The sequence below is a fragment of the Pogona vitticeps genome, chromosome 2 (assembly GCF_051106095.1).
Source record: "Pogona vitticeps strain Pit_001003342236 chromosome 2, PviZW2.1, whole genome shotgun sequence".
NCBI classification, from domain to species: Eukaryota; Metazoa; Chordata; class Lepidosauria; order Squamata; family Agamidae; genus Pogona; species Pogona vitticeps.
In genome coordinates, this window is record NC_135784.1 from 266,626,567 (window position 1) to 266,643,858 (window position 17,292).

General features: G+C 41.2%; 1 protein-coding gene across 2 annotated transcripts in view; it reads left to right on the forward strand.

The window, feature by feature from the left end:
* The window catches only part of KIAA0825 (KIAA0825 ortholog), a 284,329-nt gene that overhangs the window by 14,969 nt on the left and 252,068 nt on the right, over positions 1-17,292 (forward strand). For both annotated transcript variants that reach the window (XM_020793239.3, XM_020793243.3), the window contains exon 2: positions 11,332-11,471. In XM_020793239.3, the coding sequence (XP_020648898.3) occupies positions 11,341-11,471 (131 nt within the window). In that variant the 5' untranslated portion in view covers positions 11,332-11,340. The remainder of the gene's footprint in view (positions 1-11,331; positions 11,472-17,292) is intronic.

Here is a 17,292-nt window from a genome sequence, read left to right on the forward strand (position 1 = left end):
AATGTAGGGACGCAGCTGAGTGATCCACCTTAGATCGAAAACAGGTGAGCAACATTTTCCCAAGCTGTATTCTCTGAGGATGGTCCTCTAGGAAGGACTGGAGCCAGGCCGAGGCCTTACCTCCAATCCCCAACCTGGAAAGCCTCCCCACGAAGATAGTGTGGTCGACAGTATTGAAGGCCGTTGATAGGTCGAGGAGCACCAACAAGGAAGTTTTGCCCCTATTGGTCTCTCATCGGTATACCATCCACCCACCAGAGCTTCAACAGGAGTGGCAACTAGTTCAGCAGGTAACTCCTGCATTGCATCTTGGAAACAGACCAGATCCAATAGCCTGTGGGGGTGGACCATCTCAGTGGGTCCCTGCTCCCTGCGGGGGTGGTGGTGCCACAGAAAGGTTGTATTTTATCAGGTGGTGGTCCGACCATGACATGGGGACTTATGTCAAATTGGTTGCCCTTGGATCACTCTCTCCTTCCAGTTGAGAATACCAGGTCTAGTGTGAGACCGGCCACGTTGATGGGGTCGTTAACATATTGGGACATGTCCAAGGAAGCAATGGTTTCCAAGAACTCAAGAGCTGGACCTGTGGCCCCAGCCTCAGCATGGCCATTTAAGTCCCCCAGGACAAGAAGCTCGGAGGATCTCAACACCGCCGCCAAGCCAAAGACTAATCTCTGGAAAGGAGAGTGCTGGGTCACGGGCAGCATGGTAAGCCAGCACCATCCCAAATCCATCCTTGGCTCCTACCGACATGTGGAGGGCCTCCAGCCCTGGGATTGTCAAGGCAGAGAGCCTGGCAACCCGTAAGGTGTTTTTATAAATAATGGAGACTCCCGCTCTCTGACCCTTTAATCTGGCTCATTGATGGATGGAATACCTGGGTGGGCAGATTAGTGACAGGGCTATAGTGCCCTCAGCAGCCACCCCGGTCTCAGTAATACATGCCAGATCTGCCGCTTCATCCAGGATCAGGTCCAGAATAAGTTGGGGTTTATTCAGGACGGATCTGGCATTTTAACAACATCAAGGATAGAGTCGACAGCTGGCTGAGCGAGTTACCATGTTTCCCCGAAAATAAGACAGGGTCTTATATTAATTTTTGCTCTCAAAAACATGTTAGGACTTATTTTCAGGAGATGTTTTATTTTTTTCAAGTACAACAATCTACATTTATTTAAATACGGTCATGCCATCTTCTGGTTGCTGCACAATGGTGGAGGGCGGGATTTCACCTAACGGGCTTATTTTTGGTGGAGGGCTTATATTACGAGCATCCTGAAAAATCATACTAGGGCTTATTTTCAGTTTAGGTCTTATTTTCAGGGAAACAAGGTACCTCAGTTCTGACTGCTGGCAACAGTGCTAGAACGAAGGATAGCCTTCAAACATCTGACCATCTAAACATTCTTTTAGATTTAACTGCTACTGTGTCAACGCCATACCTTCCTCTGCCTGTCACAGTACTGTATTCCTTTTAATTATAATGTGCAAGTTAGTATTAGTTTATTCATTTGAAGGGCGCCACTGGCTACAACAAGTAGTCTCTTTACTTCTAGTTTTATTTTAGACTGTAGTAGGTCACATGCCTAAAATAGTTGTAAACTATGAGAACTTCTTGTGAGGGGCAAATTTAACTTCACACCAGGTACGATAGGTTTACAGGTTCTTTTCTATTACTCGGGATAAGATTGAGCTTCTGAGCAAAAGTAGCTGCTTGATTTGATTTTGTGGGTTTTTCGCCCTAACGATAGTTGCAAGTAGTAAGCAAGGGTTTCTGTTTGCTTTTTAAAGCTTATTGAAATTTCCCAAAGCAGTGATTGCTCCGCCCTCAGTCAAAACATGGGTACATTGATTGTACCCTTCTTGTGCCTTAACTTTTATCCCAGTACATGCAAATACAAACTTTTTTTGATTCCCTGGGGAGTGGGGGGGGGAAGAAGGGGAAGAAAAATAATCCTTATCATGCATGATAAGGCCATTAGCTGGAATGAAATTTCTCACAAATATAGTTTTTTTTGGACTGGCTTGCTAAAGATTAAGTTAAATGTGGATAGAATTGGACTGGAAATCTGTTGTTTATAAATGTTGATTCTGTCAGCATCTATTTTTCATTTCAATTTTTTCTCACAAGTAATTATATTGTATTCAGAGCTGGGGGACAGTAGGTTCGTGCTATGTTTGCTTTGGGTGGTTGTAAATGTACAAAGAAAGGGAATAAGTGTGCCCATAGTACGGGAGAAATTGAAGATTGTTCTGAATTTCCTTGCTTTTGGAGCTATAGTTTCAGACATAAAATTTTCATTTAAACTCAAGGTTTTTTGTTGGGGAATACAAGATAAAGATAAGGAGGAAGCATGATATAAATTCGAATTCATGCATCATATATATCTGAAAGGAGCGCTTTTTCATAAGCCTTTGTGAAATATAATAGAAGATGATGATCATCTTTTATACTTTGAGTGCAGAAAAAAACTATCAGGCTTCAGCACAGAAAATCAGTTATATATTTCTACTGAAGTATCAACAACTAACCTCTGAAACAATGAACTAAGATCTTCCCAATCACCATTCCATGAGTTTAAGATAAGCCCATGCTTACTTTAATTAATTTTAAATGCCTGTTCCCTTCTTGTTAACAATGGTGCACATGTGTTTTTGTATCAGAAACCTATAATGGAATGCAAACATTAATTAAGGTTGAGTGTAAGGAAAACAAACTTACGATTTTTCAAAATACTTTGGATCTTTCTCGGTTAGATTTTTGGACTGTGTAGGACATGCTCCTTTGGATTGCTCGTACACTGAGGGAAGCCAGAAAGGCTTCCACCAGAAATTGGGCCTTCTCAGTTGTGGGACCATCCCTTTGGAATCAGCTTCTGGTTGAGCTGTGTGTGCCTCCATCCCTTTCAACCTTTACGAGACTTCTGAAGATGATACTCTTTACCAAAGTTTTTCAGATCATCTGTTCATGATAACTGCCTAATTGTGTTTACCTCTCCATGTATTATCTGTTTTCTAATGCTCATTGATTATTTTATGTTTATTGATTTGATTTATTTTTTATTGTCGCGATCACCTTTGAAGCCCCTATTTCCCTGGCCTTCACAAGGTTCTCACTCTTCCTTCCTCTTCGCTGCGACCAGATATTAATGCTTTAATATCTATTAAATGTTGGGACACAAGTGATGCCAAAAAATAAATCTTTTATTTAACAAGGGAAGATGATAATCAGTAAGGACTCATAGAATAAATTACAGGCTGCAAATCACTTACAGAGGGGTCTCGACTTACGAACGACCCTACTTGGGAACAATTCAACTTACGAACCCGCCCGATAGGGAAATAAGGATTCGACATACGAACTTCCCTCGAGTTACGAACAGGAAAAAAAAGTGCCCCCTCCCTCCCCTTAGAGGCTTCTGGAGGGGAAAAAAGGGTCAGAAACTTAACAATAAATAAAAGAAAGTCACTTACCAGGCTTTGGTAGCCCCCGAACTGCAGGAAAAAGAGCAGCAAATAGATAAAAGCCGACACCCAGAAGGGAGCCTGGCAGCCATTTTGTGCTTTTCTCCGCTCCTGCACCCTCCTCTCCCCGCCGATCAGCTGATCGGCTGGCTCTGAAGAGGCTTCTGGAGGCTTGCTCAGCACCTAAAAAGGCTGAGGTGTGAGTTCCAGACGCCTGCCTGTGTGTTTTTGTGCTGAAAAAAATCAGCACAACATGCTTTAAAACAGGGGTGTCCAACCTTTCACCTTCCCTGGGCCACATTAGAAGATGAAAATTTGGTTTGGGCCGCACATACATTTGGTTTGGGCCGCATGGGGGCAGCCCTAGCCGTCCTCCGCAGCCCCGCTCCAAGCACAATTACCGGCAGCTGCGATCTCAGACAGCAAAGGCTGCCAGCTTCGACTCCGGTGGCTTCATGGGGCCGGGAGGGGTTCCACCTATTGACGGGGATGGCGCAATGCAGTCACACAGCCCCCCTGTCCCATCCCCTCCCACTCCTTCTTTCCCTCTCTCCCCCTCTACTGTTGTGACATGCCCCGGCCACATTCCAGCCGCAAGCGCTGGCAGTGTAACTTGATACTTTTGAATTTCTTTAAAAATAAAAAAATTGCACTGGGCCGCATTACGAGCTGACCTGGGCCGCATGCGGCCCTTGGGCCGCGGGTTGGACAAGCCTGCTTTAAAACATGCTTTAAAATTGGCTTTGTTGGAAAAAAAGATTTCAAAAGTGGTTTGCAGACTGTTCCCTGCCTCCCCCCTCCTTTCCTGAACTGTTCTTGACCTAAGGGGAAAAAAAGAAAAAATATCCCTCTCTCGTGGTAGAAGGCGGAATAGCCGCTTCCCATTAGTTTCTATGGACGGAAAAGAGCAGATACGGATTAAATGGTTTTCAGTGCATTCCTATGGGAAATGCAGATTCGACCTACAAACTTTTCGACCTACAGACCGCCTTCCAATACGGATTAAGTTCGTAAGTCGAGACCCCACTGTATATTGAATCTATTAGAATATTTCTTCTTAACTCTTTTAAACCTCTGCTTCAATTTCCATGCTTATAGTTCTCTGACTCACTCTTCTCTTAAGCCACATACCCAGTCTCCTCTAAGACCCTCTCTCCTGGTCTTTTTATCTTTTCCACTCCCTCCTGGCTCTGCCTTCCGTCCTCTCATTGGCTCCTGCTTGAATGTTCCGCAGTGACGGGCAGGTGAGGTCTGGGCTGTTTGCTACAATTATATTTCATATTTCCTTTATTATTGTTACTTTATTTATTGTTAACTGTCCAGAGTAGTGCCTTTCACTAATTGAGCACTGTAGAAGTCCAATAAATAAATTACTCTTAGATCCAAATCTACCTTGGTATCAAATCTACCCTCTTATTTTTCCACCATTCTCAGCCTATGCATTTGAGAGTTTGAGAACAAATGAAAGCAGCCATTGGAGGCATAATGATAATAAAAATGTGATTGTCCTTCAAATAGAGGAGTTAATAGTATTCATTTTCTATTCATTTGTTTAGGTGTTTCAGATGTATAAATACTTTGCTACATTGTTTATTATAGTTTTTGCTACAGTCTTTGAGCTTTATATTTAAGCTTCATCTGATTTTGGAAATAATATTGCTTGCAGAAATTATATGTGCAGGTTCTGGATAATATATTGGATAGTATTTATTCATAGTTTTAAGGTAAGCCATTTAAAAATGGCATTCTCAGAAAGACTGTTTTATTCCCATATGCCATAAAGATCATGTGAGTCTAAGAAGAGCAAATACAATGTTTTGACAAGTAATCTGAGCAAGTATTACACAAATCTTACAGAGATTGCGTGCGGGAAAACTAAAGTGTCATGTATATAAACTCATTTTTTTCACTAGAAGAGTGTTAAATAGCAAGTCATATGTGGATTGCAGCGGTGTATGTAAATCCCTTCAAACGTAGTTCTGTCATTAGCTGAAAAATAATTTGTATATTTCTTAGCATTATTTATTATACTTTAAGACACTCACTAACAGAGCTTTGGATGTACAGTATACAAAAAATATAAACTAGAATAATGAAACAATTATTAGAATATAAATTGCTATGTATTATACAAAACATATTGTTCTAATAATTAGTAAAAATCCTGACAAAGCTTTTTTACCTTCTAGAAGGAAGATATTATGATTATCTTCAGGCCAAAATGTTGTAGTATTTCTTTTTGTTTTCTTTTTATTGATTATTAATTACAGTAAAGGATATATGTATTTCATGCTGTGATGTGCATGTTCACTGATCAGTGCATTTGGGGAGACATTTTTTCACATAATTTTCTTCCTTTAGCTGCCTTACATCCCTGGTTTTGCTTAGGAGGAGGGCTGGACTTCCAGCAGACAGACTGTCAGATATGTTAGTCCCTGTCCTTGCATTGCTAATGCAACTTCTAATGAGTGGTTGTTGGAAATCCTTAGAAGGGCACTGCATTTCCCTTTTTTTACCCACCAACGATGCTTGCTTTTTCAGAGAACTGATGGACTTTCAGATTTCCTCATAGAAATATAGGAAGTTTATGATACTTTGCATACGTGGTTGTAAGAGTGGTCATAAGACCAGATAGATGGGATATTAAATAAATAAATAAATAAATAAATAAATAAATAAATAAATAAATAAATAAATAAATAAATAAATAAATAAATAAATAAATAAATAAATAAATAAATAAATAAGCTTTACAGAGATCAGTGTTGTCTTTATTTATTAGCAGTGACTCTCTGGGCTTATCTACCATATCTGAAGATGACCCTGCCTGGCTGTTGCATTGAGAGTTGATGGAAAATATAGCTATTAAAATTATGATCCCAGCTCCATATTGTGTTTCCTTCCAATTTTCTGCAGTTTAATGTACTTCTGACTTTGATCACACTGCAGGTTGCATTCCTAAACATATATATGTTCCTTGGTTGCTACTCAACATCTTTGCTCATATAGGATGAGGTTTATTCAGATATCTGAAGAGAGACCACCTGTAGCCAAGTACTCAGTCCTATTTTTAACTTGGTCTTTCTGCTATGTTCAGAAGCAGAAGTTCCATGTCTTAGGTTTTGAGTGAAATACTTCATTTTTCAGACTTTTCTAATAATGTACAATTCTTTAAAGAGTACTTGTGTCACTAGGTCAGGTGAAGCTCAAGGGTTTTCATATCTGTCCTTAGTTTCAAAAAGTAGAGGTAAAGATCAAACCTGAAGGCTTGATAAATTTATTTAAAATTTACTGTATGTATGTCAGTAGGTTTTTTTTAAACAATTCATTTGCATCATTACTTTGAATACTGCTAGTCAATCTGCACAGGCAGTCATGCTGTAGTTGAGCTATTTTCCCAGTTCAAATGATTGGCTAGCTTCCTGTGTTCAGAGTGTCAATTTTTCATCACCATATTCCAATAGCTTCTTGTGTTTAAAATTGTGTGGTATCCACCTATTCATGAACTGGAAAATTGTTCAGAAAATGGTTACAGCATTCAAAACTTTTATTACCTGTTATGAAAATGGAGATTTTATTCACATCAGTTCCATCAGGCCACATTAATTTTGAGGACACATGACAAAAGTAAAGCAAGAGAACTGTTTTTGATGTTGCTATGCATGTACTGAACGTCAGTGGCATTATCCGTTCAGTGAACTGTAGTTGGTGGAAAAGACACTAGATATTGTAGCACTTTGGAGGTCAGCTTGATTACTGTAGAGTTGACCTTTTGTTGTGACTGGTCCAACTGTAATGGATTCGGTTTACAATTTGTTTAATTAGGATTATTTTTATTTCATTGTGAGGTGTTATGTAAACCACAGCAAATATCAGTATAGGTACTTGCAGTCATTGAAATAAGGATATATATTGTTTGCTTGTATAAATAAGAAATTTAATGAATAAATTAAAATAATTTTACCATTTTCTTTAGCTATTTTTTTCTTTCAATTACATATATGAGATCAGCAATAAGCAAAGGAGTTTTTACCCCCAGTTCCATGATCTGAAAGGCATTTTGTTGTTGTTTAGTCATTAAGTCATACCCGACTCTTCGTGACCCCATGGACCAGAGCATGCCAGGCCCTCCTGTCTTCCACTGCCTCTCAGAGTTTGGTCAAATTCATGCTGGTAGCTTCGATGACACTGTCCAACCATCTTGTCCTCTGTTGTTCACCTCTTGCCGTTACGTTTTCCCAACATCAGGGTCTTTTCGAGGGAGTATTCTCTTCTCATGAAATGGCCAAAGTATTGGAGCCTCAGCTTCAAAATCTGTCCTTCTAGTGAGCACTCAAGGTTTATTTCCTTCAAAATGGATAGGTTTGTTCTCTTTGCAGTCCAGGGGACTCTCAAGAGTCTCCTCCAGCACCAAAATTCAAAAGCATCAATTCTTCGGCGGCCAGCCTTCTTTATGGTCCAGCTCTCACTACTGGAAAAACCATAGCTTTGACTATGTGGACCTTTGTCGGCAAAGTGATGTCTCTGCTTTTTAAGATGCTGTCGAGGTTTGTTATCACTTTCCTCCCAAGAAGCAGACGTCTTTAAATTTCATGGCTGCTGTCACCATCTGCAGTGATCATGGAGCCCAAGAAAGTAAAATTTGTCACTGCCTCCATATCTTCCCCTTCTATTTGCCAGGAGATAATGGGACCAGTGGCCATGATCTTAGTTTTTTTGATGTTGAGCTTCAGACCATTTTTTTGCGCTCTCCTCTTTCACCCTCATTAAGAGGTTCTTAAATTCCTCCTCACTTTCTGTCATCAGAGTGGTATCATCTGCATATCTGAGGTTTTTGATACAGTGGTGCCCCGCATAGCGCTATGTGAAATCTTCGCTAAGCGGGAAGTAAAAAGCCATTGGAACGCATTAAACTTGATTTAATGTGTTCCAAATCGGCCCTAAACGTCCCACTTAGAGAAGTTTCCTGGCCCCGGGCAGCCATTTTCACGCCCTCGGCAAGCGAGGGGAGGGCACGAAAATGCCGTGCGGGGCCATTTCGGGTTGCCCGCTGCCGTTTTGAAGCCGCAAAACAGCTGTTTTGCGGCTTCAAAACGGACCCGAAATGGCCCCGCGCCGCGTTTTCGCGCCCTCCCCTCGCTTGCCGAGGGCGCGAAAAAACCGTGCGGGGCCATTTCGCGTCATCCGGCGCCCATTTTGGAGCCACCGAACGCGGCTCCAAAATGGCCGCCGGACTCCCCAATCGTCGCAATGCGAGTGCGGCGATTGGGTGCTCCGTATAGCGATCCCGAAAAAGAGGATCGCTATACGGATTCGTCGTTATACGGTGCGCTCGCTAAGCGAGGCACCACTGTATTTCTTCCGGCAATCTTAATTCCGGTTTGGGATTCATCCAGTCCTGCCTCTCGCATGATGTATTCTGCATATAAGTTAAATAAGCAGGGAGACAATATACAGCCTTGTCATATTTCTTTCCCAATTTTGAACCAATGAATTGTTCCATATCCAGTTCTAGCTGTTGCTTCCTGTCCAACATATAGATTTCTCAGGAGATAGATAGGGTGGTCAGGCAGTCCCATTTCTTTAAGAACTTGCCATAGTTATGGTCCACAAAGTCAAAGGCTTTTGCGTAGTCAATGAAGTAGAAGCAGATGTTTTTCTGGAACTCTCTGGTTTTCTCCATAATCCAGCACATGTTAGCAATTTGGTCTGTAGTTCCTCTGCCCCTTCAAAATCCAGCTTGTACTTCTGGGAGGTCTCGGTCCACATACTCCCGAAGCCTATTTTTGAGCATAACCTGCCTAGCGTGTGAAGTGAGTGCAATTGTACAGTAGTTGGAGCATTCTTTGGCACTGCCCTTGTTTGGGATTGGGATGTAGACTGATCTTTTCCAATCCTCTGGCCACTACTGAGTTTTCCAAACTTGCTGTCATATTGAGTGTAGCACCTTAATAGCGTCGTCTTTTAAGATTTTAAATAGTTCAACTGGAGTGTCATCACCTCCACTGGCCTTGTTGTTAGCCATGCTTTCTAAGGCCCACTTGACTTCACTCTCCAGGATGTCTGACTCAAGGTCAGCAACCACACTACCTGGATTGTCCGGGACATACAGATCTTTCTGGTATAATTAATCTGTGTATTCTTGTCACCTCTTCTTGATGTCTTCTGCTTCTGTGAGGTCCCTACTACTGTATTTTTTGCTCCATAAGATGCACTCCCCCCCCAAAAAAAGGGGGGAAAGTCTCTGTGGCTTGTGAAGCTGGCAATTTCGCTTCCACTGGCCCCGTGGGGGGAGCCTTGCAAGGGTCCGAGGGAGCCTTCCAGGACCCTTGAGAGGCTCCCTCCACCCCCACAGGGCCAGCGGGGGTGAAATCGCCAGCTTCTAAGACCTTTTCTGAGCCTTTCAAGCCTCAGAAAAGGTCCTAGTAGCTGGTGATTTTGCCGCCCCTGCTGGCCCCATGGGGGTGGAGCCTCACAAGGGTCCTGGAACAGATCCTATGACCCTTTGGAGGCTCACCCTGCCCCCCCTGCTGGGCCAGAGAGAGCGAAATCGCCACCTTCTGGGACTCTTTTGAGACTTGGGAAGCTTCAGAAGAGTCCCTGAAGGTGGCAATTTCGCCCCTCTGGCCCCCAGGGGGGTAGGGTGAGCCTCCAAAGGGTCCTAGGGTGTGTTCCATAAGACGGACCTCCATAAGGCTCACCAAATTTTTAGGAGAAGAAAACACATTTTTATTTTCCTGTTTTCTTCTCCTAAAATTTGATGCGTCTTATGGACAGGTGCGTCTTATGGAGCAAAAAAATACGGTATTTTTGTCCTTTATCATGTCCATCTTTGCACAAGATGTTCCTTTAATATCTCCAATTTTCTTGAACAGATCTCTGTTTTTTCCCTTTCTATTATTTTCCTCTATATCTTTGCAGTGTTAAACCCCATAATAATGCTTAATTGCTGAGGGTTAAAAAAAGAAGGAAAGAGAGAGAAAGAAAGCACATTTCCATACAATTAATTCATCAAGTCCATTGAACCCTCCTAGTGGAAGCACTGTGCACTAATCAGAAGTAGAGACGGGGTATATGAATATCTCTCTTTCTTTGCACTGTTCATTTAAGAAGGCCCTCTTTGTCTCTCCTTGCTATTCTTTGGAAGTCTGCACTGAATTTTCTGTAACTTTCCCTATCTCCCTTGCATTTGGTTTCCCTTCTCTTCTCTGCTAGTTGTAAGGCCTCGCTGGACAGCCACTTTGCTTTGTTGCGTTTCCTTTTCTTTAGGATGGTTTTTGTTGCTGCCTCCTGTACAATGTTACGAGCCTCCATCCATAGTTCTTCAGGCCCTGTGTCCACCAAATCGAGTTCCTTAAATCAGTTCTTCACTTCCACTGTGTATTCATAAGGGATTTGGTCTAGAAAGATTATACCTGACTAGCCCAATGGTTTTTCCTACTTTCTACAGTTTAACCTTGACTTTTGCTATGAGAAGCTGATGATCAGAGCCACAACCAGCTCCAGGCACTACACAAAGGGAAAAAGAATAAAGGATGAGAAAAGGCAAGCAGGCACCCAGTCTTAAAGTTACAAAGATTTTATAGTGGCTGTTAGGAAGAGAAGAAATTAAATGGAACCAGTCTTTCCGTAGAACCAGCAGAGTGGCTCTGGCTCTCATTTCTCCATCTGAGGGATTCTGATGGAGTAGTTGCTGCAAGTAGATGGTAGTAGAAGGGGGAGGCCGTACGGAACTGGTCTTGTTTATTTCTTTGTTTCTGATCTGTTAGCATTTTTATGATCAAAATTTCCAGTATAAGGCATCAGTTGAATGAACTGAAATGTTTGATTTCTGATCTGTTCTGTTTTTATTATCCAATTTAGCATTTGGAAATGGAGTGGGGAGGTGAATATTCACTTGATTCTTCCAACTTGGATTGTTTGTTAAATGTACTTCCTGGAGAACTGGAATTCCAGCAGGTACTTGGTGACATTGATGAAAAAATAAAGAAAAATGCCTCCTGGTAAGCTTTTTCATTTCTCTCCACTAATAATACATCATCTAATTAAAATGTGTTCTGGGTAATATGAATGTATAAAATGTATTTATATATAACTTGTATATATTATATACAATATCTGTGTAGTGAGGGGATTGTTGTACCTTTCTAAAATTGAACTGATTTTTCTCTACCATTTTTATAGGTACTTAATATTCTAAAATTTGTTGCTGTTACATTTATGGAAATATATCTTTTGCTGTACCATCATAATTAACTACTATCTTGCGTTTTTACTTCCAAGCTGGACAGAATTGTCTGGTTTCCCTGAGGGACCAGAAGTGTTTCCTTTCTAGGTCCTTAGCCAAAACCTCCTCAGTGCTGCAAAAACATATGTTACTCTAATGCCTTCAAGAATACTGTATCACAGAACAGGACTGGTGGCAGGTACACACGCACGCAAAGAAGGGGATGGACATAAATAGAATGTAGTGTCCATGTGATTCCCTAGGCAAAATGCCTATAGAGAGCATGCAGTCTTTCTGGAATAAGGTTTTAAGTTCCAAGTTTAAATTTATTGTACTAGCTAAAAGCCGAAGGTTTTAAAATACGTGGAGCTGGGGAATATTCTTTTGCAAAGCGACCAAGGGAGGAGACCGAGATGCACAACGAGGGCAGCCACAGACAGAAACTGACAGCAGCTGTCTCCAGTTGCTTGCTCCGTAGACTGCTAGTTAGGAAGCAGTAAACCAGTATTTGAGCCTTGTCTGGTAAAAGGGTTTGCATATTGGTTTAAAAAATAACACCAGAAGCAAAAGAATAAATGCTGGTGTGTTGAACTTCCACTACAAGTTTTGCAAAATAGTTCTTTAGCCACAACAGCAGAGAGCAGTTGAAGACATTGTGGGCCAGTTTTCTCCTTTGCCTAGACCCAATCATAGATATTAGAAGCATGTTGGCCCCTGGTGAGGTATATCAAAAGGTGCACATGATGGATTCCAAGATCACACCTCGTAACAGGAAAGATGTGGTCTTTCATTCAGGTACATCCAAGGCAATCAAAAGGAATACTGTATGCCTTCTCATAATCCAAGAGGGAAGGACCACTCACTGTCCTGAGTTCTTCAAGTCTCTGCCACTGGAGTTCCATTCTGAGGCTGTCGAAAGCCAGATGATACTACATTGTTCACATTTATATCCCAAAGTTGCATATGTTACCCTTTTCCTAACAACTGTATCCTCACACCAGCTCTGTAAGATAGATTAGGCTGTCTCAGTGACTGGCCCAAGATAACCAGCAATTTTTGTGGCTTATTGAGGCTGGGAATACCTGATCTAAGACCAATTTGATATAGTATGTTGAAGTGGGGAAGAGAGAGTCTTGTCTGTCGTATCCTGGTAGAAAGCAAAAAAAAAGTGTAATATTAACCAGCAAGGGGGGGGTAAGACAACAAAGGAAGTTAAGAATACAATCCCTCCCCCTTTTTTTGTTCCAGTGTATTCTACTAGTGGAACTGACAGGGAGCCTCCAATTTTTTGGTATCAGTATTACATTTTTAAAAATTACACAGGTGGTCTATTTTACTGCTTCCACTGGTAAGAGGAGCTGTGGGGAACTAAATCAAGCAGGATGCACATTCTCAGGACTATCATAAAAGTAATGTTTCACATCCCTCTTTCAGCTCTCATTGACTGTTATGTCATACATAGGGGTTGCTAACAATTAATTCTGCAGGACAGTTTGAAACATTTCTGATATCAGGCTGGAACTGTGTCAGCACAGAGAGGTTAATCTATCATAAAAAAATACATTTGATCCTTTTTGTTGTTGCGTTTGCCAGAGGCATTATACTATGTTTAAAAAATTTTTTGCAGTAGGGAAGCCAATAAGGAATATTAATGTAATTTCTCAATAAGATCACAAATCTGGCGAAACATTAGGAAGAACAACCTTCAGAACACGGCCAAAGAGCCTGAAAAACCCACAACAACCATAAGATCACAATATTTATTATTTGATTCATGCAGTTTGTACCACTCATTGTATTCAGGAATGAAATTGATATGTTTTGATCTTATGGTTGTTGTGGGTTTTTCGGGCTTCTTGGCCGTGTTCTGAAGGTGGTTTTTCTTAACGTTTCGCCAGTCTCTGTGGCCAGCATCTTCAGAGGACAGCAAATTGTGCTCTGGGTAAGGCTTGAGAGTGGAGTATTTATGGCTGTGAGAAGGCTTGTTTGTGAGAAGGCTATTGTCCTATCAGGAGATGGTTAATTAGTATGTTTTGTTGTGGCTGTATTGTTTTGATAAGGAGGGGAGATTATCTGTCCCTGTGGTTGATGGGTGTCATTAGCTGGTCTTTTGTGTGTAGTAATCCCCTGACCTTGTGGCTGGGTGGAGTTCGTTGACCTTTTGCACTCTGTGTTTTTGAGAACTGAGAGCCAGGTTTTGTTGAGTTTCAGACTTTCCTCCTTCCGGTTGAAGTTTTGTTGATGCTTGTGGATTTCATGTTCTTCTGGTGTGGATGCTTCGTTTTGTGGTTCCAATGTATACCTGGCCACAACTGCGAGGTATCCGGTATACTCCTGCAGTGGTGAACCACAAAACGAAGCATCCACACCAGAATCAAAGAACATGAGAGACCCTGCAGACTAAAACAACCGGAAAAATCTGCAGTAGCTGAACATGCCCTAAAACAAACTGGACATGAAATTCTATTTCAAAATACTGAAAGACTGGACAACACCAGCAATCATTACGTCAGACTGCACAGGGAAGCCATTGAAATCCACAATTCAACCGGAAGGAGGAAAGTCTGAAACTCAACAAAACCTGGCTCCCAGCTCTCAAAAACACAGAGTGCAAAAGGTCAACGAACTCCACCCAGCCACAAGGTCAGGGGATTACTACACACAAAAGACCAGCTAATGACACCCATCAACCACAGGGACAGATAATCTCCCCTCCTTATCAAAACAATACAGCCACAACAAAACATACTAATTAACCATCTCCTGATAGGACAATAGCCTTCTTACAAACAAGCCTTCTCACAGCCATAAATACTCCACTCTCAAGCCTTACCCAGAGCACAATTTGCTGTCCTCTGAAGATGCCGGCCACAGAGACTGGCGAAACGTTAGGAAAAACCACCTTCAGAACACGGCCAAGAAGCCCGAAAAACCCACAACAACCATTAGATCCCGGCCGTGAAAGCCTTCGCGAATACATTGTTTTGATCTTAATCGGTGTATTATTTTCTGTATTGTGTTCTGCTGTTTTCAGTTTTCAAATGCTTTTATTCTTTAAGTGTCCCTGATAACCTCTTTTAAGAGGTGAGATATGAATAATATGAAGTGTTTAAATGAATATGCATTTGTAAAATACAGTGGTGCCCCGCATAGCAACGATAATCCGTGCAGCCAAAATCATCGCTATACGGATTCGTCGCTATGCGAAATAAAAAAGCCCATAGGAGTGCATTAAAACCCGTTTAATGCGTTCCTGTGGGCAAAAAACTCACCTTTATGCGAAAATCCTCCACATGGCCGCCATTTTTGCTGCCCGGTAAGCGAGGATTCCAGTCGAAAACACAGCGGGCAGCCATTTTTTTACCTGGTGGCCATTTTGGAACCGCCGATCAGCTGTTGGGAAATCATCGTTATGCGAAAATCGGTAAGCGAAACAGCTTACCGGTCATCGCAAAGCGATTTTTTCCCATTAGAAACATCGCAATGCGATCGCAAAAACTATCGCAAAAAATTCATCGCTATGCGGATTCGTCGTTAAACGGGGTGCCCGTTAAGCGAGGCACCGCTGTATAACTGATCATGTATGAACACATTATAATGTAGTCTGTAATGTGCAAAGATTTATTTAATTATTAAAAAAACAGTTGTAGGCATAAGCTGAAATCCTGTTGGTCGACATTTATTATATATAAGCTAGATGATGTCATCATCCAGTGACAGAAATCTTGAATTTAATTATGTTAAAAATTTCCTAACTTCTTCCCAAAAGGTTTCAAGATTCCTTTGGGAACCCTTTTGCCCTTGAGAAGCTTTTGGGAGGATGAGGAGGAGAGCCTTTAATATTGGGAAATCACTGCTGGATTGCCACCAGCTGTGGGACCGCTGGGAGCAATTTTCTAGTATCTGAGGACCCCTCAACTGAGAAATTCAGTATTTCTGTCACTAAATGATAATGTCATCTGTCTTACATAGTATAAACTTACACCAACAGGATTTCGGCCATGGAATGATATATGTATTACTGTGTGTGATTGTGGTTTCTCCTTCAGTGAGGTCTCTTAAACTCTATCTATCCAAGAGCATACAGTGAAATGAGAACTTAAATCTGGAAAATAGTAAAAAGAGCAATTTGGAATTTTGATATGGCAATATGTATAGAATGGATGTTAGTATGCTATTGTTTCTCCTTTCCCCCCTTAACCTCAATCCCCTTTTTCCTTTTTGCCACCCCTTGTTAAAAATAAATTTAAAAAAAAAAAACTCTATCTAATCATTTTACCATTGTGGGAGCAAGTTACTGAAATTTATTGTCTAATGAAAGCTTATATTGGGCAAAATAAAATGTTTATGTTTGCATAAAATTATGCAGGCACTGGTAACAACTGAAACTAATTAAAAGCTGTAAGTTCCATTGATTCAAATGGGCCTACTCTAACTGTGAACTTGGTATATTAATAGTAGTCCCATTTGAATTAATTGACCTTATGGAGGAGGTGACTATTTATTCATACCATCTATAAACTGTATTAATATCATTTGTTTCCTCTTCTTACTACTAATTCATAAAAGAGCCAGTTATTCCAGAACTGAATTTATAAAATAGCAGTAGAATGAATTTTTTCCTTAAGCTTTCTGTGCCACTTGTTAAGGGACGTGGTGGCGCTGCAGGTTAAACTGCAGAAGCCTCTGTGCTGCAAGGTCAGAAGACCAGCTGTAGAGGTCACCCTTTATTAGGTATATGTATTATTTATGTCTATGCTGATGTGGTGGAGAGGCAGAGCCGAGAGAGGTTAAAAGGCGGAGCCTGAGAGGAGGAGTCAGTCAGTCAGAGTGAGTTAGCCAGGGTCAGAGAGTCAGAGGCAAAAGAGAGATTGAGTTAGAGACTGGTTAAGATAAATGGATAGAGAAGGTGGAAATTATATGGCAAGAGAATAGTATGTACATCTGAAGAACTTCTGTGATTATTAAATTGTCTTCACTTTAATAAATAAGTTTTGTTTGCATTCATCATACCAGTGTCTGATCAAACATCATTTATTTTGTGGATTGAAGTAATCCACTGGTGGCAGTGAAAGGAAATGACTAGAACCTTTGTGAGGGCACAAAACGTAGGTGCCTGAAGGAGGTGATCGTCACACCAGAAGTTGTAAGATCAAATCCACACGATGGAGTGAGCTCCTGTCGTTTGTCCCAGCTCCTGCCAATCTAGCCATTCGAAAGCATGTAAAAGTACAAGTAGATAAATAGGTACCACCTTGGTGGGAAGGTAACGGCGTTCCGTGTCTAGTTGCACTGGTCACATTGCCACAGAGACTGTCTACAGACAAACATTGGAGACGGGGATGAGCACCGCGCCCTAAAGTCAGTCACGACTGGACTAAATGTCAAGGGGAACCTTTACCAGTTGTTATAAGTTACTACTGAGTATGTTGGAAGCTTAATTTTAAATGAAATTAAAATAAGTATTTGATTTCTTACTTTGTTTCACACAGTCTTCTCATAAAACATAAATCTATATGTTATCGTTAACAGTTTTGCGTGAATTTCAGTGCATCTATCATCTTTTAAAGCAGTGGTTCTTAACCTTGAGTTAGTCA